This window comes from Lissotriton helveticus, chromosome 3_1, assembly GCF_964261635.1.
Source record: "Lissotriton helveticus chromosome 3_1, aLisHel1.1, whole genome shotgun sequence".
NCBI lineage: Eukaryota > Metazoa > Chordata > Amphibia > Caudata > Salamandridae > Lissotriton > Lissotriton helveticus.
The window spans coordinates 838,729,722-838,756,074 of record NC_136061.1 but is presented as its reverse complement, the minus strand read 5'-3'; the positions used below and the strand labels follow the sequence as shown (position 1 = coordinate 838,756,074).

The following is a 26,353-nucleotide window of genomic DNA, read 5'->3' as shown; positions in this document are numbered from 1 at the left end:
AGTAATTACAAAAATAACGATTTGAATAGCACTTACTAATGTATTGGTTGACTCTTCTATAGCGCTAATCAACCCAGTGTAGAGTCTCAGAGAACTTTATATCACACACAGAGAGACAATAACTCATAAAGTCTGCAAATCAGTGCTTTAAATGGGCAGGTACTAAGTGCCTGCACTTCTCAGCACAAGTTGTTGTTGTATTGCTTTATTTCGATATAAAAACATATCATAAAAGCATTGCATTACAGTATAACAATTTGATAAAAACATTTAACATTTGGTATTAAAAAAGAAGCTTCAGAAGCAAATTAGCAATACAAAAAATTAAGAAGCTACAGATAGGCATAGCTTTGCAAGGATAGGTTATTAGCCAGATCATAAAACTCATGCAAGTAAAAGGGACTCTACTGAATTAATAGCATCTTAGCAGACCTTATTCGCCAAACCCAACCCAAGAATTTTGCCATACAACAGGCAAAAAAGGGTCTGGCATCAGAACATAGAATGCGTAGGGCTACCAAGTGTGATCTGGTACCCAAGCTCTTACATAGTGGCTTGAGCCATCTCGACCTGGGGGCCGCATACGCATAGCACTCGAACAGCAAATGGGCAATAGACTCTGCCTTTGAGACACAAAAGGGGCAGTATGGTATGGTTTGCAATGGTGGTTTCCAGGTGGAAGTAAACAGCCCCACAGGGAGGACTCCCACCCTGAATTTAAAATACAATGATCTATCTCCAGGGTTGTGGATCAGGTCCAGGTAAGGTTCTCTAAGTGGGAGCTCCTTAATTAAAAGAAACTGAGCAGCAGATTTGCAAAGGTTAGGGTTGCACCTTCTCACATTAGCCGCCCACAACCAATAGACCTTCTTTAACGTTTGCTTAGGAGGATCGCCTAGACCCAATTCATAAAGGAGCCGCTTAACCTCCTTGAGCCAAGTTACTTTATGCCAGCTCGGAGAAGATAGGAGTTCTCGTAGGGCGTCGGCATAGCTACACAATTCTGGAACATTCCATATCCTTGCCCACAATAGAAGGGGACGAAGCCTAGCTTGCTCACCTATAGGGTATGTGCCTGCATCAAGCAGGAGGGGGAGTGTAGGGGTACTGTGGGGTAACTTCATGAGATCTTTATGGAAGTTGTTTTCGAGGCAAGTTAAACAGTCAACTCTCTGTACACCCCACAGTTCCGCGCCATACAAAGCTGCACTCACCACCCTTGCCCTATAGATGTCCAAAAGTGCCCCAATAGGTTTAATAGATGAGGCACGTTGTTCTTTGAGCAGAGCCCCTGCAACCCTTTTATGGGTCAGAAACACCTTTTGATGGTGTGCCTTCCAACTCATAGTGTCGCAGAGTCTTATACCCAAGTAGTCAAACTCTTTGACTCTTTCGAGTGGAACAAGGTCCAGAGCAGGGGGGAAGACATATTTCCTAGGGGGGTTAATGACAAGGAATTTGGTCTTGCTTATATTTATAGAAAGGCCCCTGTTATCGCAGAAGCCCTTGAATCTAGAAAGCAACTTTTGGATGCCCGATGGAGATTTAGAGATCAGAAGGGTGTCATCAGCAAATAGGAGCGTTGGTATCTTCCTACCCGCCAGGGAAGGTGCGTCAGATGGTTCCTGAAGAAGATGCTCCACCACTCCGTTCACATAAAGCGAGAACAGAGTGGGGGCCAGCACACAACCCTGGCGAACGCCCCTATCTACAGGGATACGAGATGTTTTTTCCCCCTGGAGACCCCATCTGATCTGGGCAAAATTGCTTTCATGGAACTTAATAAGGAGGGCCAATAAATAAGGGGGTATGCCCAACCCATCCAGGACTTTCCACAACTGGGCCCGCGGGACCAGATCGAAAGCAGTTCGCAAGTCTATAAAGACTAGATACAAGCTGCCTCCTCCCAGTACCACCACTTTCCAATATAACATTAAAAAGCGGAATGTCTGCTCAATTGTGCCTGTCCCTGATCTAAAACCCGCCTGGAAATCTGACAGAACCTGATTGTCCTCCACCCACTGCAAGATCCTACCCAATACCACTTTGCCCGCAACTTTTTGGGTTGAGTCAAGCAGGCTAATTGGGCGATAATTTGCTGGGTCGTCCCGACTGCCCTTCTTAAAAATAGGGACGACCTCTGCGCCCCGCCAGGAGTCAGGGAGAGGGGCTCCCAGGACAGCTGCATTCAGGAGTGAAGCAATTAATCTACTCCACGGTAGTGGGTATAACTTCAACAAGTCACCCGGAATTCCATCTGGACCTGCAGCCTTATTGGTTACAATGCACTTAATCGCCCATTCAACTTCCTTAACACTAAAGGGGCAGTCATTAGTTGTGGTAATGGCTATGGCTGGGGGACTGACCAAGGGACCCATGCTTAATTGGGGTTCACCCAATGGGATAGAGTAAAGCTTGGAAAAGTGAACAAACCAAACGTCACCAGGAATGTTACAGGTAAGTTGTAGATCGATGGGCTTGTTCCTAGCTCTCAATAAGTCCCAAAACCCCTTGGAGTCTTTCATAGAGCTCGCCTCCGATAGTTCCCTCCAAAATTTATAATCATGTGCCTCCTTGGCCTTTGCCACAGTTTTCTTGTAAGATTGCCTCGCAGATCTAATGTTGGCTGTGTCCTTGGTCTTCACTGCGGAAATGAGCGCCCCCTTAGCAGCCCGACATTCAGTAGAATACCACTTGTCTCTTGACTTAGAAGGGCCTTTCACTGTGACCCTCACACTGGTATGGGGAATAAAAAACAAATCACTAACAGCAGCAGTAGTTTCTGTAAATATCGTTATAACAGCTGCAGTATTGGTTCCCGGTTCATCTAGACGTAAACCCACCGCTGTCATTATGGACCCTGCTTGTGCCATCCTTTCCTCATCCATTGCTGCTTTGGCCCATTTCAAACGCCTGCCACAGTTGGAGGGAACAACTTCATGAGATGTTTTCCACAGGTGGACAGACTTAACTGGCTTCCTGACATGCCAAGGCGGGATGAGGGTTAAGGATAGAGGGTTGTGGTCACTATCACAGGATGCTATGACTTCCATGTCTTGCAGGAATGGCCACAGGTTGTAGTTCAACATGGTGTAGTCTATTCTGGAGGTGTATCCGATTCTGTTATAGGTGTGGACACCCATAGGGTCGGATTTAGATCGACCATTGGCTGGTCTCAGATCGTGTTCCATACAGAGTGCGTTGATATCTATCGCACTCTGGGACCATTTGCGAATTGGATCAAGAGTCAGAATAGGGATGCCTCTCCTTGTATCCTCATCCCATGAGTCAAGAATGTCCTCCCTCGCGAGTGGCTCAAAACAACAATTAAAATCACCTGCAAGGAGGACATAGGAGTCAGTGCTACAGGCACTTAATTCGCCATTTAGCCATGTGGCAGGAAGCGATGATGCCCCACCCCTAGCCCCCCTTAGATAGAGATTAAAAACCTCTAGCTTCCTTCCCCCTTGGCAGCGTATGGATATCCTCTGCAGGTCTGGGGAATGGGTGAACTTTTGGCTTACGCTTAGACCAAGTGCGATGCTGACCCATATTAAAAGGCCGCCGGACGGGCGACCCTTGCAACCTAGAGGTTGAGATGCTGGGACAAAGTAGGATGTAAATCCCACTCTGTGCCTGGGTTCAAGGCACCAGGTTTCTTGCAAAAGACAGATGTTATAGGAGTCCAAAAAAAACATTCCACTCAGGGATGTCGAAGTTACGGGCAAGTCCTGCCACATTCCAACTTAAAATTTTTATCAGAGGGTCACCTGGGGTAGGAAGCCATGGCGAATTATCAACACCAGCCGGGGTGCGTGCAGGGGTGACCGGTCCAACAGCCGCTATGGGTAACCTTTGGGGAAACTTGGCCTGCTGTTGGTTAGGAGCCCTTATAGCACCAGTTGAACTGCACAAGTACAATATGTACAATAGGAGAATACTGGCACATCTCACTGATATACAGGGACTGGAATTTGCTAAGCACAGACAGCTCTTGCAGCAGGTGCCTTAACCCATGAGATATTTTAAAATACAACCTGTTTGTGATCAATTACTTGCTAGAGGGTGAGTGAGCCACCATATTAACAGAGAGAGCACAGCCAGACCCTTGGCTCGGCTCTGGCTCAGATCTTAGCTGTGCACGAGCAGAGCCGTGAAAATATGTGTTATGTAAATCATACAACAAACCACGCAAAATATGATAGTCTCTTCTAAGTTAAAAAAAAGTGTATTTCTTTAACTTTGGAAGCTTTGATATTGGTAGGCAGCATTATATCACTGCACTGAATAGTACTTCTTAAAAGTGATAATTTTGTACAACTGGTATTGTGAACTCACATGTTCGAAAGTGTTTTCATAAACGAAAATGACTAAAAGACTTTTGATGGAGTAAAAGATTTGCTTCAGATCACACAGTTTAAGCCAGGAAGCTGAGATTTATCCAGGTTTTCTGATTTCCTTATGCTAAGACTACTTTTTTGCCTTTTAGTGCTTTCATTTGCAGTATTTAAAATATAGCATGAACTTGATCCAAAGATATTGGAGTACTTTACACGAGCACCAGTTGTATTACACAAGGTCACATGTATTGTTTATAGGTGTGGGGGGTTTAACTGATTTGCCCAGAATCAGATAATGTTGAGCTGGCACCGAGACTCGAACCTGTTTCCATAGTCCCTGTGTCGGCAGATTTGGTTGCAACACCACATCCCGGGTAGAGGTAGAGAGGCAGAAGCCACATGACAGCTCGGCTCACTAAGGGCTCAAGGTTCCAACAGGACCTCAAGCTGAGCCAGGCTTCCGGCTTGAGCCTGGCTCAGGCTTTCAGTGGCTTGCCCACCTCTATCAATTGTCCCTAGACAATTAAATTATTTGCTAGTTACGCGACACCCAGCAAATAATTTAATTGTCTAGGGACCATTGCCCTGTGTAAAAACGTAATTCCCTAAGGTCCCTAGCTTACTGCTTCCTTGGGTTCCCTTGTGTATTTAAAATGATCACCTCTATCAATTGAGCAGATTTACTTCCTTGTCAATTTCTTTGTCATATATATTTTTTTTTAAGTACAAAACGACTGTCAGATTTAATAACTCCGCCCCTTGTGACTCCACCCCCTTTCCTCCTCACACATTGACCTCCAATGTATTGGTTCCCAGAGTAGATGCTTTCTAATTCCACTGTTCCTAATGTATGCAAGCTGTAATATTCTTCCCTCTGTACACTATTCCCCCCTCTGCCTGTATCCTGAAGTCCAAACTCCCATGGCTGTGTCCCTTTTTTGTTCCAGATCAGTGATGAGCTGAACCACCAGTTCGAGACGGTGTGCGAGTCGGTGTTCGGCGAGGTGGAGTCGCAGGCCGTGGAGGCCTTGGACCTCCCGGGCTGCTTCCGAATGCGCAGCCACAGCTACCTCCGTGCCATTCAAGCCGGCTGCTCACAGGACGACGACTGCATCTCCGTCTTCTCGATCTCCGGCCCGCAGGGGCCCTCCATGTCCAGCAGTATCCTGAAGCCTGGCGCCTGTGAGTACAGCACCGCTCTCTTGGGGTCAGAAGTTAAATGCGGCCTATTGGTTGTTTGGGCACCCTATAGGGCTAGCGGCTGTCAGCCTGCGTACATACTCCCTAGCAGACACGACCGCAGTGGGAGTACCTGCAGGGAGGTGACGTGGGAAGGGGCAGGGTGGGGGGTAGTAATGTATGGACTACGGAGTTTTACAAGTAAGTAAACATTTAAATAAATAAAACAAATGTTGTTGCGCGCACTGCATCACATTTGGGGAAGTAGTGCACTCAACGAAATCTGTTTTATTTATTTAAATGTTTACTTACCTGGGAAGCTCCGTAAGCCATACTTTACTAACCCCCACCCTGCCCCTCCCCCTCCCCACGACACCGCCCAGCATGTACTCCCACTGCCGGCCGCGGCTGCTCCCTAACCAGAGGCGTGTCTTCAGTGGGAGTGTGTGGGGTGGCACACACCCCCCCCCCTCAATGCTTACTTTCAGTCAGGTAAGATGCACAGTGCACAACTGACTGGCTAAGCAGGTCAGCTCATGTGTTGCTTATTTCCCTGGCCTCAGAGTAGGATGTTTTGGCAGGGCCCTGTCTTAGGCCTTTTAACAACAATTGGAAACACATACTGTCCACTGGCGGACCTTGTCAAGGTGACCCACTGGGGTCAACCCTCAGGTGGCTGGGCCTGCTTATTGCTACAAGGAGATGGGAGTCAGAAGGGCAGGCTCCTGGCAGCGTCCCATTTAAGAAGTTCAACACTGATATATTCTGCTTAGTCATTCTTACAGCCCATCGAGCCAGCATTAATTCTGGTGTCTGCCTCCCCGATGCCCCTGCTGCTTTCAAACAGTTTGAGCCTGCCTGCGGGTGCTGGGCACAGGGAGTGTGCTATTGTTCTGCTCCCACAGATACCGTATGACCATTAAAGTAGGCAAAAAAAGGTGTGTGTGTTAGTGTGTGCACCTAAGGGTGTGTGCATACGTGTGCACTTCAGTGTGTTAGTGTATGTATATGCATGTGTGTAGTGCACAAGCATGTCCACATGAGTGCGGGTGCACATGAGCGTGTGCGCATGTGAGAGGGTGCATGTGAACGAGTGTGCACATAACTGTGTTTTCACTTGAGTGTCTGTGAATACGAGAATTTCACTTCGTGGGGATAGATTCGAATCTGGGTACGTCTACTGGTTCCTTTCTTCCTCCTAAGGTCGCTAAAAGGAATGTCATTGAGCTATATAACAGTAAAAGTATGCCAAGACACCCCAAGTAGCAAACACGCTTGTTTATAAACACATATGTTATGTGTGCATGTGAGTGTGGGTATGCATGAGTGCAGTGTCTGCATGTATTGTGCACAAGTATCTTTGAGTCACAATGGCTGAGGCAGCAAACAGCATTTCAAACTGAGTGCATTGCAAAAGCATTAGACAGTCAGTCACAAATAGCTAAAGAATTGGCTTCTCCAGGGTGGCTTTTATGGGCATTGGTAGAGTTCCTGTGTGCATGTTAAATTTAGGAGGTGCAACATTCACATAATTTGCTTTTACATAACTGCGTGACATTTTGAATAAATTATGTAAAATGCAAATCCATCATTTTGTGCTATATTTTAGCACAAAATACGTCCCCTTGTCAATTCTTTACACAAGGACTCATTTTGCGCTAAAAAAACATAGGACAAAAACACAAAACACCACTATCATGTGCCTAGCTTATTGTATTGTCTAGCATTTATTTACTTTCCAACTAGGCTTTGTCGCAGGTTATCACTTTAGGGGTGTTCAACGTTGTTGTTGCCAGTGGATGGTTCTAGCTATATATTAATGCTACCAAAATATTCCTTACATTTCCAAGTTCCAAACTTATTTCCCTAACTTCGCCCAACCGTGTCGGGTACCCTGTATCGCTTGTTGGAAAATCATAGACCCACACCCAGCGTCGAATTGGTAACGCGGGCATTCGGGCAATGCCCGAGGGGCCGGCGTCTGAGTTCTGCTGTGGGCTGCTTTTTTGAGCAGTCTGGGGGGCCATTTGGGCGCTGTCTCTATTATTCGATCAGCCACCGGCCCAGTGGGTGTCTGAGTGGCCTTTCTATAGGCAGATGGGCGTCATTACCTCAGTTTTGCAACAGGCAGAGGTGTCACTCCCTTTGTCTGGCTGGGGCAGGGGGCAGGGGGCCTGAGTAGAAGTGGCCTCACTTGTTTCACCATTGTAAACTAACGCATGCATTTTTTATAAGATTACGCCAAAGCAGTGATTTGAGGAGTGATTATGCAAATGTGGGCCGATTTTTTTTGCGTGCCCGGGCCGATTTTCAATCCCAATCCAACCCTGCCCACACCCCCCTATTATTATTGATGAAGCTAGGCCCCTGTCCCTAGCCAAACAGCCACATACTGTAGGCGGTTTAATCTGCGTCTGTCTCTATCGTTTACTGGTATACCATCAGTTTGCGTGCGCCTCGCCGCTCCCTTGGGGTACACGCAGCCTGCAGTCTGCGCCCCCGAGAGCCGCTGCTGTCAGGCCCCGTTACAGCTGCTCACAAGACATGGGGCTTTTCATCTCATGCTTTCTTCATCATTTACTCATACATGTGTCATCGCGCGCTAGGTTTACACCGAGCACCTGCCCAGTTATCTGTCTCCATCACTTTGATTTGCTTTCCGTGAACAGGCGCCTATTGATTCATTTACCTCAGCTCACCGCGCGTGCTCTCACTCTCCAGTGTTCTCTGTCTCTCTCGCTTCTCTTTTATTTCGCCAGATTCTTGCTGTCTTTCTCTCGCGCGCGCTCTCTCCTCTGTTCTCTCCTCCTTTCTCTTTTCCCAGAAACACACCACACTGCGTTTTCTTTTTCTCTCTTTGCTCATTGTCTTTCTCGCCTCTCTCTTCTCGCTCTCTCTTGCTCTCTCTCTTCTCTTTCTCACCTCTCTCTTCTCTCTCGCTCTCTCTCTTCTCTTTTTCACCTCTCTCTCTTCTCTTACCCTCCTCTCTTTCTCTGGCTTCCGCTTTCTCTATCCTGCGCTCTATATCTCTCTCTTCTTTAATGCTCTTCCTCGCACACACTTCTGCTTTCTCTCAAGCGCTCTCGTTCTGGCTCTTTCTTTCTCTTGATTTCTTCTTCTTGTGCGCTTTCTCTCATCATTTCTTTCGCTCGGTTCTCTTCCCTTTACCTTTACTTCTTCCAAGTTCCTTGTCTTCTTTATTTTCGCTGTTCTCGCTGTCTCCTCCCATCACTCGGGCCCATCGCCTTTCGCTATGTCGTTATATCCTCCTTTCACATTACTGCATTTCACTTTTCTCTGTCTTCTATTATGTATCCACGCTTTTAGGATCTGAGAGCTTTATTTAATCTAACCTTCATTTTAGCACACATATTTCCTTCTTTTTGCCTGTGAATATGTTCTTTTGCGTCTGTCTGTCATCCTTACATTTAGGGCTTTAAGTGGGATGAAAAAGCTGGGGGGGGGTCTCTCAAGGGGGTGTGGCCAATGTAATGAAGGGCGTGGGTTAAAACACGTAAGCTAAAAGTCTGTGCTTAGCATAGTGGGCAGCCCGACTTGTATTTTGCTATTTCTGTCATTGCATTAGATATGATACAACAAGTAACATTATACCGACGACATGTCAGGCCTCTTGGCTTTGTCAATGAATGTTAGTTGCATAAGATAAATTAGCAGTAACTATGGCTTGTAAATAATATTGAAAAAGATTCCACTTAAAGCACTGGTGACTCCACAATAGTGTTGCTACTCCTGAGTTTCAAAAAGAGAAGGGAAATCCAGAGAGAAAATTACCCTCTTTAAAGGATTTCCCTTTCCCTACAATGCACACCTGGCATGACACCATGGGTAACTTCTCCACTAGTGAGAAGTGAGCAGTGTGAGCATGCGCACATCGATGTGCCTGCTTTCACTGGAGTCCGGAAAAAAAAGGACCGCCTGTGCAAGGGCACAAAACAGTGTCCAATAGAGACTCATTTCGTGGCTGGCAGGCAACTAGAGCCAAATTTCGGGGGGGGGAGGGGTAGGGGGGGGGTGGAAAAATATTTGGGGGGGGCTAATTCTTCCAACCATAGACAGAGTGGCTGTAAGAAGGGGTGAACACACAACAAATGCCTCATTTACAAGTAAATGGTCTTTTAAAGACCTGTTCAGTACTCGGGTGCGGCTGCAATTAGATGCTCACCAGCCCACAAGCTGTCTCCGCCCGGGCTGACACACACGACGGGGGCTGAAGCCCCCTGAGCCCAATGGGTGTTGTGCGCCTGTTTCGAGGCCCCCTTTAAAAAACTGCCGGTGCTCAGCACTGGTCAGACCCGGCCTACTTAAAGCCCTGATTACATTCCATCTTTTTCATTAGTCCGCTTTACTTTTTTTTACTGTTTCAGCCTTCTTTCCTTTCTTTCCTCTCCTTCCATTTCTCTTCCTCACTCTTTATCTTCCCTCTGCTCTTTCCTTTATTCTTTTTCTCTTTCCTTTCAGATTCCGTTTCTTTCTTTCCCCAGTTTGTTTCTTTTTTCCTGTTCCATCTTAAAGCTATTTAACAATTCTTCCCTTGCTCATCGTTTGTTTGATCCGTGTGACTTTGTCGACTTACACCTCCCCTCCCTACGTTCTGCCCTGGCCCCTCCCCCTCTCCTTGAGGTGAGCTCGGCATCACCCTCGTTCACAGCCTCGAATCCATCACCCTGCTTCCAGTATGCACACCCCGAGCACGTCCTTCGAAACACATTTCCATTCTGTCCATTCCTATGCATCATTCATTTATCACGCAGACACCTCTCTGAACCGTCCTCCATTTTGTCCCTCGCGCTGGCATTGGCTGTCAGGGAGAGGCTAAACGCGGAGAATAATGAAGTGAGCCAGCCACTGCGGCGTGGCTTCTGAGCAACCCAAATGATTGGATGCAGAGATCGGATCTGAAAACGGAGCACACAATCTATTAGAAAAGTCCGCCGTTGGTGCTGGAAATAAGTTTCCAAAACACTGTGGTGACCTAACCCTGACTCCCGCCACTATTTACCAACATATTTACAACAAGGGGTGGTGAGGGACAGAGTCTCTGAATTAAGCAGAATACTCTCACCCAGTCAAAAGATCAGGGCTAGATCCAACACCGTTTTTTAGCTCATTGCACCATCCCAGTTTCAGAACCTGGCTGTATGCAAATTAGTCTGTCCCTGGCCCAGTGCATCATGGGAACAGGGCAGACCAGACTACAAAAGCCAATTCTTTCACTGGGAAGGAAACAAGCTTCCGGGGACCGGTTTCTGGCATTACAGCCGTCTTCGGCCCGGCTTGCTTGAATCCTGATGGTGCAATGAGCAAGGGACTCATGTCTGAGTATACCCTTCCACGCTTAGGGTGGACAAAAATATTTACAACAAGGGGTGGTGAGGGACAGAGTCTCTGAATTAAGCAGAATACTCTCACCCAGTCAAAAGATCAGGGCTAGATCCAACACCGTTTTTTAGCTCATTGCACCATCCCAGTTTCAGAACCTGGCTGTATGCAAATTAGTCTGTCCCTGGCCCAGTGCATCATGGGAACAGGGCAGACCAGACTACAAAAGCCAATTCTTTCACTGGGAAGGAAACAAGCTTCCGGGGACCGGTTTCTGGCATTACAGCCGTCTTCGGCCCGGCTTGCTTGAATCCTGATGGTGCAATGAGCAAGGGACTCATGTCTGAGTATACCCTTCCACGCTTAGGGTGGACAAAAATATTTACAACAAGGGGTGGTGAGGGACAGAGTCTCTGAATTAAGCAGAATACTCTCACCCAGTCAAAAGATCAGGGCTAGATCCAACACCGTTTTTTAGCTCATTGCACCATCCCAGTTTCAGAACCTGGCTGTATGCAAATTAGTCTGTCCCTGGCCCAGTGCATCATGGGAACAGGGCAGACCAGACTACAAAAGCCAATTCTTTCACTGGGAAGGAAACAAGCTTCCGGGGACCGGTTTCTGGCATTACAGCCGTCTTCGGCCCGGCTTGCTTGAATCCTGATGGTGCAATGAGCAAGGGACTCATGTCTGAGTATACCCTTCCACGCTTAGGGTGGACAAAAATATTTACAACAAGGGGTGGTGAGGGACAGAGTCTCTGAATTAAGCAGAATACTCTCACCCAGTCAAAAGATCAGGGCTAGATCCAACACCGTTTTTTAGCTCATTGCACCATCCCAGTTTCAGAACCTGGCTGTATGCAAATTAGTCTGTCCCTGGCCCAGTGCATCATGGGAACAGGGCAGACCAGACTACAAAAGCCAATTCTTTCACTGGGAAGGAAACAAGCTTCCGGGGACCGGTTTCTGGCATTACAGCCGTCTTCGGCCCGGCTTGCTTGAATCCTGATGGTGCAATGAGCAAGGGACTCATGTCTGAGTATACCCTTCCACGCTTAGGGTGGACAAAAATATTTACAACAAGGGGTGGTGAGGGACAGAGTCTCTGAATTAAGCAGAATACTCTCACCCAGTCAAAAGATCAGGGCTAGATCCAACACCGTTTTTTAGCTCATTGCACCATCCCAGTTTCAGAACCTGGCTGTATGCAAATTAGTCTGTCCCTGGCCCAGTGCATCATGGGAACAGGGCAGACCAGACTACAAAAGCCAATTCTTTCACTGGGAAGGAAACAAGCTTCCGGGGACCGGTTTCTGGCATTACAGCCGTCTTCGGCCCGGCTTGCTTGAATCCTGATGGTGCAATGAGCAAGGGACTCATGTCTGAGTATACCCTTCCACGCTTAGGGTGGACAAAAATATTTACAACAAGGGGTGGTGAGGGACAGAGTCTCTGAATTAGGCAGAATACTCTCACCCAGTCAAAAGATCAGGGCTAGATCCAACACCGTTTTTTAGCTCATTGCACCATCCCAGTTTCAGAACCTGGCTGTATGCAAATTAGTCTGTCCCTGGCCCAGTGCATCATGGGAACAGGGCAGACCAGACTACAAAAGCCAATTCTTTCACTGGGAAGGAAACAAGCTTCCGGGGACCGGTTTCTGGCATTACAGCCGTCTTCGGCCCGGCTTGCTTGAATCCTGATGGTGCAATGAGCAAGGGACTCATGTCTGAGTATACCCTTCCACGCTTAGGGTGGACAAAAATATTTACAACAAGGGGTGGTGAGGGACAGAGTCTCTGAATTAAGCAGAATACTCTCACCCAGTCAAAAGATCAGGGCTAGATCCAACACCGTTTTTTAGCTCATTGCACCATCCCAGTTTCAGAACCTGGCTGTATGCAAATTAGTCTGTCCCTGGCCCAGTGCATCATGGGAACAGGGCAGACCAGACTACAAAAGCCAATTCTTTCACTGGGAAGGAAACAAGCTTCCGGGGACCGGTTTCTGGCATTACAGCCGTCTTCGGCCCGGCTTGCTTGAATCCTGATGGTGCAATGAGCAAGGGACTCATGTCTGAGTATACCCTTCCACGCTTAGGGTGGACAAAAATATTTACAACAAGGGGTGGTGAGGGACAGAGTCTCTGAATTAAGCAGAATACTCTCACCCAGTCAAAAGATCAGGGCTAGATCCAACACCGTTTTTTAGCTCATTGCACCATCCCAGTTTCAGAACCTGGCTGTATGCAAATTAGTCTGTCCCTGGCCCAGTGCATCATGGGAACAGGGCAGACCAGACTACAAAAGCCAATTCTTTCACTGGGAAGGAAACAAGCTTCCGGGGACCGGTTTCTGGCATTACAGCCGTCTTCGGCCCGGCTTGCTTGAATCCTGATGGTGCAATGAGCAAGGGACTCATGTCTGAGTATACCCTTCCACGCTTAGGGTGGACAAAAATATTTACAACAAGGGGTGGTGAGGGACAGAGTCTCTGAATTAAGCAGAATACTCTCACCCAGTCAAAAGATCAGGGCTAGATCCAACACCGTTTTTTAGCTCATTGCACCATCCCAGTTTCAGAACCTGGCTGTATGCAAATTAGTCTGTCCCTGGCCCAGTGCATCATGGGAACAGGGCAGACCAGACTACAAAAGCCAATTCTTTCACTGGGAAGGAAACAAGCTTCCGGGGACCGGTTTCTGGCATTACAGCCGTCTTCGGCCCGGCTTGCTTGAATCCTGATGGTGCAATGAGCAAGGTATTCTGCTTAATTCAGAGACTCTGTCCATCACCACCCCTTGTTGTAAACTATTTACCAACAGGTAAAAGTGCCTGCAAGCAGTGCTTGACATGGAAAAATAAAAGTGCAGGTACTCTGTTGCAGAGAACCTGCTTGTTTCTGAGAAGTGGCGGCACTTTCCAATTAAAAGTATTGCATTTCTCTTCCTCTCAAAATAAAAAAGTGCTGGACAGTACTGGCCCATTTAAAGCACTGCCTACAAGGGATTCACTTATGCACCCACAGTCAAACAATTCATGCAGTGATATATCAAGGTTCCAGCCGGTAACCTGTGTGTTAAACAATTTCTAGTTCAGTTTTTCATTTCTTCCCAAAAGTTCTACAAAAGATACTGAGGAATACGGGTGTGGATTCTTCATAAATCGAATTTATATAATTGGGGTATATAGGGTACAACAACATTGTTAAAGCAACACAAAAATGACTGAGGTTTACAGAGAAATTCTGTGCTATTCATACCTCATAGTCATTGTTGTAGGCATCTATTTCAGACAAGAATGCATCAACAGAACAGTGAATCTGAACAAAACAAAGAACACTTTCTAAAGAACAATTAATCAATAAGGAAATAGATGAGGTTGTCCATGTTTCAGTCTTGTTGGTGTATACATCCGTTAAACCATCATCAGGACGACGAAATAGGCTGTTAGATGACCCTTATGATGATTCCATGAGGAATGTCCAACCAAGATTGAATCTGTAGATGAATAAAATCTTCCTGGTCATTTACATCAAAAAGGAAGAAGCTATTGAAAAGCTTGTGGAATCGATAAATTTCCAAACTCAAATTTTAAGCCTCTACTGTGATAACCTTTAGAATTTGGCTGAAACTTGTGTTCACAGTCAACAAGTAAATGACAAAGTGATTCTCTTATGGTAAGCCACTGTCACTGCAGTCGGCCTTTGAACAAAGCAGACAATGAAGCTCTACAGACAAGCTGCTATCACTTCAGTCTTCCACTATTTCCAACAGTAGGTTTGTTGGGATGTGTTCACTGGCCATAGTGGGTTGTAAAATGAATGCGAAAGCAAGGATGGCAAATGTCAAAAACGCAATAGGCATCAATGGCACCAATGGTCAAGTGATGCCCCCATGCTTTCCCCATTTGAGGCCTTCAATATTTGATACTTAAGGCATGGAGGGTCACATGTATTAAGCATTTTTACATTCGGCTGCTTTTTCGGTATGCTTTTAGATATGCATAAGCAGCCACAATCCGTGCAGGTAACAGCCGTGGGACGGGGAGCTGGGTAAGGGGGGATTTCGAGGGACGATGCAGAGGGAAAATCAGTAATTTATTTAATTTTCCCTCTGCATCATCCTCGAAATCCCCTCTAACCCGGCCCCACCGCCCCACCGCGGCTGTGTATAAGACACACAATTGATGGACGGGATGCAGAACAAATCAAAACATTCACACCATTCATGAGATCTGGGTTAATTCATCATTCTTTTGTGCACCATGCCACCCCAGTTTAGACCTGGCCTTATGCAAATCAGTCTTGACCCTGTGCCTCATGGGAACAGCCCAGCCCGAACTGCCAAGCCAGGTCCTCCCTGGACCGGAAGCAAGCATCCTAGGACTGGTTTTGGGGTTTCATCCCTCATTAGCCAAGATAGCTTGAATCCAGTGGCACAATAAGCCCAGGACCCATGTTTGGGCATACCCGGCGCACTAAGGTGAGGAAGCAGTCCTGGACAGAATGTAGAACAAATCAAAATATTCATCCCCAGTCAGGAGAACTGGGTTAAATCCATCATTCTTTTGCTCACCATTCCACCCCAGGTTAGACCTGGCCATATGCAAATCAGTCTTGACCCTGTGCCTCATGAGAACAGTCCAGCCCGAACTGCCAAGCCAGGTCCTCCCTGGACTGGAAACAAGCATCCTCGGACCGGTTTCGGGGTTTCACCCCTCATCAGCCAGCAGTGGCGGATCCTCCATGGGGGTGTTTGAGCGCCGCCCCACTGCTTTCTCGCCATGCGAGAAGGCAGAAACAAATAGTAGAGAACTACCATTTGTTTCTGCCTTCTCGCACGGCGAGAAAGCAGAAGTTCCTGGTTGAGAGAGTGGGCGGCGTTACTCGAGGGCAGAGGGGAGTGGCTTTCCCACTGTTGTTAATACTGTCTGTTTGGGCAGCCGGAGAGGCTGTCCAAACAGACAGTATTAACTGTATTAAGAACAGTGGGCAAGCTGCTCCCCCCTGCCCTCGAGTAACCCCTCCCACTCTCCCTGCTCTCTGTATGCTGCAGCATACAGAGAGAAATTACGTGGTTGGGGCAGCCGGCCGAACCAATCACAGCGCTGTGCTGTGGTGAAGGGGAGGGAGGCTGTCTGCAGCCTTCATGCATGACGACGAGCACGACTCGGAATTCAAAAGAACAGGACGGCGGGAGTCGGGAGTCTGGTGGTCGGTGGAGTCTAGGAGTCGGAACTTGAAGGCGGGAAGAAGGTAAATTTGACTTTTATTTTATTTATTTTATTTATCCCGCTCCCCCCCCACCCGTAATGCCGGCCGGCTCTTTTTATTCTTGGGCACCATAAATTATAGGGTAAGGTGAGGAGTGGGGGTGAGGAGGGCTCACTAAACACATAGGCGTGGAAAGGCAATCTTCCAGGCTGCACAGCTGGTAAGGTCTGTTCTATAAGGGTGGCTGAAACACTTGCACAGCCCCGTCTTTGAGGTACTACAGACGCGAGTCTGAGAAACTTCATCTTGTTTCTCCTGGGGCCCCTCCCGCGTTTATTCCCAGAATTTCAGGCAAAGGTCAAAAACCTGCAGCTCTCAAATATAATTCACCCCCTGTCAAGATGTGGCGCTCCGGCTTGAGTTCACAGCGGAGACCCAGCGGAGGGCGGGTGGAGATGTGTTTTCCGTCGTGTTCCCAGGGTCGAGAAACTATGATTGTGACCTCTCCCCTGTCAGGTGGGGCCGACGTGTTCCATAATGGCGTTGCAGAACACTGGAACACTTCATGCGTACATTTTATAAACACACAGCTTGTGATATCCGATGTGCTCTGGGCGACCATCCGCGGATAAAATGTTCTCTCTGGGGCGAGGAAAGTCTTACTGGTGGAATCTCAATAGAATGTTTCCCCATGGATCTGGAACCGAAACGTGCACAGAGCGGCCGCGACTGATTGTAAGTGTGTTTTGCACTTTGAAATTCACATGGTGCAATTTTGACTCACTACTTGTTTAAACACGCAAGGGTGTCTGAAATCTGACATGCCATGGGGATATACCACCTCAATCAGTAAATTAGCAGGGGAGGTCATGTATCCATACACCTCGTTGGTTTGAGCACTTCTCATTTTGTTTAAGTAACTCCGTAGGTTTGTAGCTCGCTCCTGCATCTCACAGTTCTTAGCACCAGCAACCTAACAAGTTGTTTATCATTGCTTGAAAATGCACCATATGCGGTCACTGACCATATGTCCACTCGATTTTCAATTTTTTCAAGGGGGGGGTTTGGGCACGCGCGCTACGCCCGCCACTTTCAAATGTCACCAGCCGCGACTGTCAGCCAGGTTAGCTTGAATCCAGTGGCACAGTGAGCCCAGGACCCACGTCTGGGCACACCTGGTACACTTGGGGCGAGGAAGCAAAAGACACACAATAGATGGACGAAATGCAGAACAAATAAAAGCATTCACCCCAGTCAAGAGATCTAGGTTAATTCCATCATTCTTTTGTTCACCATGCCACCCCAGTTTAATTTTAGAAGGTTGCAGGGTCAAGACTGATTTGCATATGGCTGGGTTCAGACTGGAATGGCATGGGGAGCAAAAAAACGATAGGCCAGGATCTCTATACTGGGGTGGATGTATGACATTGTTCTGCATTCTGTCCATCAATTGTTCTTTTTGCATTTGTCACCCTGAGTGGGAGGGGTATGCCCAGATGTGGGTCCCGTGTTCTCCATACCACTGGAGTCAAGTTATCCTGGCTGATGCGGGGTGAAACCCTGAAACCGGTCCTATGATGCTTGTTTCCAGTCCAGGGAGGGCCTGCCTTGGAAGTTCGTGTTGGACTGTTGCCATTGGGCGCAGGGTCAAGACTGATTTGCATATGGCTGGGCTCAAACTGGAATGGCATGGGGAGCAAAATAAACGATTCATTTAGGCCCAGATCTCTGTACTAGGGTGAATGTATGTCATTGTTTGCATTCTGTCCATCAATTGTTCTTTTTTCATTAACATATGTATGAAAACACAAATTGGGATTTGGGTATTTGGAAAGGGTGTGCTCAGGGCGCCCCTTCCAAATACCGAATCTGAATGGGATGTATAAATATTTTGCGACCAAATTACGATCGGTCGCAAAACATTCATATTTTACCTACTCCTTGAAGGAGGTGGTAACCCATTCGGACGGCCCAGGGGGCCCCTTCCCCTTTGCGAATGGAAAACAAATATTTTTTAAGAGCAGGCAGTGGTCCCATGGATCACTGCTTACTCTTAAAAAATAAAACTGTAAATAATTTATTTTTATTTTTAAATGCATCCCGTTTTCCTTTAAGGAAAACTAAATGCATATAAAAAGACTGCTTTATTTAATAGCAATCACAGACATGGTGGTCTGCTGACCTCAATAGGCCACCATCCCTGTGATACTGTTGATTCCAAATGGGTTGCAAATTGCGACCTGCCTCATTAATTTGCAAGAAGTAGGTCTATTTCAGAAGAGTTTCATACTTTAGGATCAGTGATTACCTAATTACGATTTTCAGAAAATCACAATTAGGTAATCGTTATTTCCAAAAATGATATATGTGGCCTCAAATGCCATATGGACCCGAGACACAAACTGGCCTCCCTAAAAAGTAATATTTGCAATTCTTAAATTGGAATAAAAGGGGGTTGATATACAGTCTGGTTTACAGGGACTCCTGTTTGCACAGGCAGCTGCAGTGTTCCCATCTGGGAATGTTTTGGTGGGGACCTTACTCAGAGAACCATTTTTTTTGTTCCTTCTTTGGCATTGGCAACGCATGTTCCCCTATTCAACTCTTTACCCAGACAATTTTGCAGTCAGTGATTGCCAATCCAGCAGTAGGACCACTGTTACGATTGTAATGGTTTTAGCCCTAGTAAACGATGCGTGGTAGGAGAAGCAGAAAACGAACATTGTCAGCTGACCTGGGTGGGCGGAGCATAGAGATTCAAAGGAAAAGAAGTAGATGTGCAAAAAAGGAACAACGATTCAGACACAGAGCCATGATAAGTAAAATGGACGACAACATGGATGGCATCATAGGTGGGGAGTAGAAAGGGTCTAAAGAAGTTGTATGAAAGAACGCCATATTTGCAAAATTTGAAAAAGAATACAAATACAATTTGTCGATTTCAAATGTATTGTTTCAAGGGTATTGAAATCCGAACTCACACATTCAGAATAGATCTGTAATTTCACCATGACGTTTACACGCAGTCAGAGTACATGGATGAGTGGGTGGCGAGTGGGAAATGCACACGTGGACAAAGAGTACAACTTTGATAAGGTCAAAGGACCAGAAATGGGGTTGATGGAAGGCAAAAATAAATCCCACCTGAGATGGGGCAAGAATTTAAGTACCCCTAGGATAAGGGCGGGTTGAGGCCGAGGGTAGCAGAAGGACCTAAAGATGACACTTGGGGAAATCAAGGTATTTGATGAGGAGGTGTGGGGCTGATAGTCGCACCCGTGCAAGGACAGAGAACATGCACACGAATAGGTGATGTACAGCAGGGCACACGAGGAGAGGACGGGAAATCATCAGCAAAAGGGATGCAAAAATGAAGCATTTTCAACAAATCACACATGACGGGACAGTAAGCACACAGGCAACAGAGAAGTACCCACACAGGAAGTTAAAGGGCAGAAAACCCAGCACACCTGTATGAGAGAGTGTCCTATACGCAGAAAGAGTGAATGGCAGAGGAAGTTGCGCACAGTGGGGCGCGGGGAAGGCGGTACACATTGACACCGAGCAGTGCATGATATGTGGGAATGATAAAGTGGAGATGTGGTGCTGGCACCCCGGAAGCAAGCATTAGTTTCAGGCATCAAGAATCCTTATTAGCAGGTTCCAAGCCGAGGAGCTGCACAAAGAATCTGTAATTAATGACCCCACCTTCATCTATCCATTAAACAGGCCTCAATGCCCCATTGATGCAAGGCAAAGGAGGAACATGTGTGTCCCTGTTAAGGCGGCTTCAAAGCAATGCTGTAGGAAGGCGCAGGGTATTTTTCACAATCCAAGGCAGAGAGGCCGCAGGGAGGCGATAGGCAAGATTAGGAGGACCCTGTTGAGGGAGACCCCCCTTACCTGCAAAGTTTTTACATCAGACACACCCTGGCAACAGTACTCTGAACTTCGGCCTCCAAGTCCCTGCTTCTCCACAGCCTCCATGAGTTGCAGCCTAGTCAGGTGGCCTCCACAAGGGCCTTGTCTGGGTGTGATGGTTGCTGATGCTTTTTCATCATTCTGCCTATTTGTCATCTCAATGCTAGTTTCCCCATTTCACTGCAGAGTATGTGCTTACCACTGTAACTGTTTGCACGTCACAATATAAGCAACCTTTTATGTGTGAATGTTTTGCATGCAGAACGGCCTGTTTTTCATCATTCTTGTGTAATTAGACCACTATTACAGATAGTGACAATGCTTGCATTAGTGTGATTAAACTGCTGATTCTCCTTCCTTATTTCAGCTGTCTTAAAGTATTGCTTTGTGCTTTCTTATGAAACATATCACAGTTTGCTTTCAATAATTGCTGCAAATGTACACAACATGTTGAATGGGAGCTCGTTCCAGGCTTTTGCCACGATGTAGGAGAAGGCTCTTCCACCCGCTCTGGTTCTGCAGATACGTGAGGTTCCTGCTAGGGCTAGGTCAGCTGAGCGGAGGTTCCTTTTGGGTACGTGGAAGGAGACTCTATCATTCAGGTTTTTAGGTCCGTATCAGGATCTATATTAATATTAATATCCCAACTAAAGATCTGGTTTCAGGAGTTGTTCAGGAGAATAACATTTATTGTGCAAAAAAGGAACGTTTGAACTTCACATAAAGTCTCAACTATTTTACCTAAAATATAATTCTGAAAAGCTCTCTTTGTTGCTCCTCCCAGTATCAGACCCTCAACAGACTGACTCACTGAAAAGAAATCCATCTGTTTTTTTTCTGCCAGGCGTCCTGGGCCATGTTAACATTTGTCACATGACAATTCTTTGTTGTGGGACCCAGATGAATATTTAGATTATTTTAAATGAAAGAGAGGTTTTTAAAAAGGTGGATGAGGAAATTAAATAGCTATACATGTTATTGCACATGTTTATCATTATTCGCAGATGTGTCACTTTTGTGCAAGATGGAAGGCTAATATGAGCATATTCCAACACATTTGATGTCATGCACTCATTGGTAATACTGAAGATTGGTCATACAATTACACAGTTATTAATGCTTAGAATTATTAGAGGTACAGATGGACACATGTTCTGTGAGAGGTGGATTTAAATACCTCCTAGATGGACTGGGCGGCACTTTAACTGGCCTACCAAATCTACCCCTCTCTGCGTGTGCAGAGCAAATCAGGTTAACGCAGACCCGTACTTTCCATAACCCGTTTAACTTGGGTGCACACAATGTTGTAGGTACCCGTTTAGATTGGCTGAGATCTATCTAAATTATATTTTTAAGGAGAGAACTATATAAATATTAAGAAACGGTGCTAAATCTTATTTCTCTCTCCCATTTGTGTATGGGTAGAGAAACCATGCTCTGTCTGACATTCTACCCAAAAAGACAGCTTTATTATTTATGTCCCTAATGCATCCCTGAAGTGTTAGCATCCTATTTGGATTAGAGCAATCTTAGGAAGCAGTTGCATCGAAGGCATTTAACTGTTGTAAGCCCACCCAGGTTCTGATCATCACCAATAGAAGTCAACTAAACAGAAAGCAAAGAGCAGAAAGCAAAGAGACGCACAGCCCTGGGACAAACGATAACACACTGCTGGTCTCCTGAAAGGTTTAAATGTTTAGCAGCTCAATGAATGATGATTCTATTGATTTTTTAATACTGATGTATATGCTGTCTAGGAACGTTAGAGTCAAACAGAAGGTAGAAATTGAGAAGGGCCAAATTTGACTGTTGTACTATCGCATTACAACCGCACGTGACCTATGTTATGGGCCAGGTCTCTGAAGACTGTTGTTACTGTTGCCAAGGGATTGTCATTCAATTAACTTGTAGCAAATAAACTAATTTACAATGGTGCTTGCAGTCTGATGAGCAGTCCTTGGATTTGGATGGCGTGGTCTGCTACAAAGTCCAGTAAAGGCGGGAGCAATTCTCTTGCAAAACAAAGAACTGTGACATGTTTACATTGCATTTGCATGACGGGAAGCAATACACCAAATGTATGCATGTACCCTGTGTGCTGTGTGTATGCCCCCTCCACGCTCAACTGTTTCTGTATGATGAGCAAGTCCCTCTTTGGGCTTGGTCATAATTTCATGTCATTGGCATTGTCAACGTATCCCCTTGTGCTCTTGTTAGGTATGGCTCTCCTGCATGCAGAGGGCATGAGTGAAATCCTTGTGAGATGTAAAAAGGAAGGGTGACAGTGGATAAGAAAAGCCATAAAAACACAACGAAGTACAGACTGATGAGGGAAGTAGCAAACAGCCTCTTATATTAGGCATTTTTCCTAAGCTGTATATTGGTCATGGGTGTAAAGACTCAGGCTGGGGTATCCCCTCCATTGAAGGGCTATATGACTAAGGCCTATTGCAGGTCACAAGGATAGTAGCAAAAATTGACATACAATAGACATAGAAATTTCTTGCATAGATTTTGGTTATCTTGAAAATTGGGCTTGCGTCCTGCCTTGTAAGACCTAGGCTAAACAGGCCTCATCTTAGAGAATTCAGATTAGAAAGGAGAAACACTGCAGGTGTGTGCCAAGAAAGGCAATTGACTCATGTGATCATGAAGTTTGACACACTGCACCAACTTCTGCTCATACATCAACACCCTTTCCCCTAAACAGAGAGCATGACATTACCAGGTTACTCAATGGTCTAAAGGACAATTGTGCCCAAGGAGAGTACCCTCTGTGGTTGTTGAGTGCTGTTCCTGTCAAAATGTTGACCCCGATCCTTCTTTTCACTCATCATCTGTATGGTTCTTCAAGCGTGGCTTGAATAGACACCTGACTGTTCCTTCAACATCTGGGGTACGCTTCCCCTCTCTTCTACCACCCCAGAAAACACTAGTTAGAAAAGAAAAAAAACACACTTATTTCTCTTAACACGAAGTAGAAACACATGGCCTACATCTTTTTTGAGGCCGTCAACATCGCCTTGTGAGTCGGAAACCTTTAGACCTGACTCTGCTCCACCCAAACAACCCAATGCTAACAGTAAACACAAATAATCTAAACAGCTGTGGACACAGATCCAGAGGAGCCCCAAGTGCCTCCGCCATTCTCCACCTTGCAGCGAGCACCTCAAGCACAAGGGGCGGGATCTTCGATGGATGGTAAAGAGGACGTTCTCCCACAAGGGCTGCTGTCATTGGTGCCGATGGAGGGGCCAGCCTAGGACATGTCTCCCACACCTCAAAGAGGAACCAAAGAGTGGCCTCTACTTTTGCACATGCCGACACTGAGTGTGAGCTGCAAGGCATCGGAGCAGACTCAGGTAAGCGCAACGGACTTAATAATAATGATGTTGCTTTGTTCTTAACACTACACCTGCCATTTTACACCTCATGGGGATTGTTTGAGCTTAGGATGGGTTTGCAACTCTGCATAGTCCTGCCTGGAATTTAGCTTGTATGTACAGTAATTCATCCATTGCAATGTGTGGATTACATGCATGTCACCTGTCTGGAATATGTGATGCGTATAAGCTTCCATCGCTCAGTAATGTTCAGTGTGCAAGACGCTAGCATGGTCTCTTCGTTGTGCTCATGAGGCTTTCTCCCAGCTACCGCAAGGACATCCAACCATGCCATGCCAGCCACTCCATCAGACACCATGACTCCAGGCAGCCCTCCTCTTTACCTTCTGTTGAAGGGTCTGCTCCCTCCAGGCTTGATGTCCATAGCCAAGGCCCCTCTGGAATCTGTGAACACAGCGGAGGCGAAAGGCAGAGCAGTCCAGGCAACCCTCACGGCGATACAGTGCTTGAAATGGATCCCGTAAGGAGCGCGGGTACTTTCTGTCTCATAGTACCTGCTTCCCTCAGAGAAGTGCCGGTACTGTCCCACCATAGTAGGTCTGCTGCTATGGAGTGCTGGTGTGCAGCCCTGAGAACGCAAGGAGTACTGGTACTCAGAGGCTGACAGTACCTGCCCATTTAAAGCACTGAGGGCGTGGCAGTCCATGGCGACATCCGCTTGGCCTGCTGCAGTCTTAAGAGCGACCGACGGAGCACGTGACATTTCGGAACCCCATAGCAAAAGTTGCAGAATGTCACAGAATATCACAAACAGGCGACGGCAACCACACGTTGAGCCCCGCTAAGAATAAAATGGGGGAAGGGAATTCTCAATTCACGTGCGATATACTGTGATATCACATTGCACATGCTCTCAGCAGAAAGGTTCAAATGTCACGAGCTGCGCCGTGTACCTGTGCTGCGCACGTGGCGCCTGCATATTGTGTGCTTGTATTTATGCAAAAGAGCCGAAGTCAAATTTAACTCAAAGTAGACACAATCATATACCTAGTTGATACTTTTGGTCTCAATATGAATCAATGGGAATAAAACAGTGTCAGAAAGGGCCGTCTTTTGGTTCATCCTTAGCTCAACAGCAAACCCTCAGGGCCTAGTCTAAGAGTTTGAGGTAACGTGGCACAGAGGCTGGAGTGGTAGCAGATGAGTTGGGCCGCTATAGGTCATAGGCTTAACGTACCGTAGAAAATCATAAAGACTTTGTGACTGAAGATGTTCCGCACGAATGAGTTTTAAACTGCGGTTTTTCTCTTCTGCAGCTTCATCACTGCCAGTCCAAAGGTCCCCTGCAAGGTCTGCGCTGTCCCCTCCTCAGAGAAGTGGAACTTTGGTCACCTACAGTACGACGTCTGTTGAGGGGGACACAGAGGACCAGGAAGTGGATGGACGCCGCTGTCAGGGCATGATCATCAACCCTTACTTGGAACCATGGTCAGGCACTAAAGAGGAGGCTAGGATGTCAATCACAGTAGGGAGGCAGGTCAAGCAGTCCTTTAGGCGAGTATCCCCAGGCCCTATGGCCTCGTCCTCAGAAGATCCCCTGTGCTACCTATCTGCACACGGTGGGTGGGGCGAAGAGAGTGATTCAGATATCCTCCCATCAGACAGAGTGGCTGAGTCGGTAGACTCCTCCCAGTCTGGAAGAGATTGCCACAGCCAGCAAACAGATATAGGGTCTTTAGCGGGTGGAATGGTGTGGCCTCTTATGCAGGACCATCGGAAGGACGATGATGGGGAAGATGACCAGCAGCTGGAGAAGCAGTATGCGTCTTCGCAGCGTAGTGACTGCAGTGTGAATGAGTCCCTTGTGTCTTCTGAATACCCAGATGGAGATCAAGGCTCGGGCACAGCGATGCACCGCAGGCTTGGTCGCCCTAGGGCTAAGGAGGACAGAAGAGCACGCTGGAGGGCTAGTCTCCACCGCCTTCTGCAGCTGGAGAAGTTGAGGGATCAGTTATACCGGCAGGAGCTGGCAATGAAGGAAGAGGAGATGACCCGCCAGCGAGAGGAAAGGGCTAGGGACCGTGAACTACATTGTCAACTGCTAGGCGTCCTCGGCGACATCAGGGACGAACTGAGACGGAGGAGGCAGGATAGGATAACTGCTCAGGAGAGCCACACCCCAGAAACTAGGGGGCCGCCCGGGGGAGCTGGCCCTTCTAGGCGAGCACGTGGTGGTCTGACCCGTCCGCGGGGGACACGTGTCTCTTCTATCTCAGCGACCCTCCCCTCCTCTTTTGCTCAGTTCTTTCTGCAGGATCCCAGGACAGGCTCCTCTATGCCAAGTACCATGGCCAGGGCCAGCACTGATACACCTACCTGGGCTGGGAGCCGTCTTGCAGGCCCACTGCGCCGGAGAGGTCACCCCCGCGGGCGACCGCGGGTGCACCCAAAGCCAGTCATGGGAGATGCCCACGGGTAAATCTGAACCGGGTCTTTTTCATGAGTTTTAGAAAATAAAATTGCTTTGGAGAGACATCTTCGCCTTTGTGTGATTTTTATCTATTTATTCTGAGATTCTGAAAATTGAGATTAATTGATCATTTTATGGTTTTTCCCATGACCCATACACTACCTGTTTTATACGGAAAAAAAGAATGTAAACCAAGTCTAACACATCAACCTTCAGTGGCATGACTGCATGCACTGCAAAAATATTCACAACACACAAGGAAAAGTACAACTGTGCAGATGAACTGTCAATGTGACTTCTCGTTGCTCGCTTGTAGGCTAACAACAACGCACATATCAGCTACGTCCTATTTCAATTGTGATCCCTTTAGCATAGCTGTACATAAAACAAGATGAAGTTAGCTGTTTCTTAAGAGAACGTTTTAGAGTAGAGGTTGGTCTCCCTCTAATCTCACCTTCACAAGAGAAAATACAGAAGCTTAGATATGTGCATACTTTCTTAACTTCTCTCACTTTCAATGGTGCATAGATATGTAGGTTGTGC

The 26,353-nt window shown here is 46.8% G+C and overlaps 1 protein-coding gene across 1 annotated transcript in view; it reads left to right on the top strand.

Annotated features, from left to right (window-relative positions):
* Nucleotides 1–26,353, top strand: part of DLGAP3 (DLG associated protein 3) — a 1,133,297-nt gene that overhangs the window by 1,010,686 nt on the left and 96,258 nt on the right. Inside the window, exon 9 of the mRNA XM_078683771.1 lies at nt 5,288–5,522. Within this exon, the coding sequence (XP_078539897.1) occupies nt 5,288–5,522 (235 nt within the window). The remainder of the gene's footprint in view (nt 1–5,287; nt 5,523–26,353) is intronic.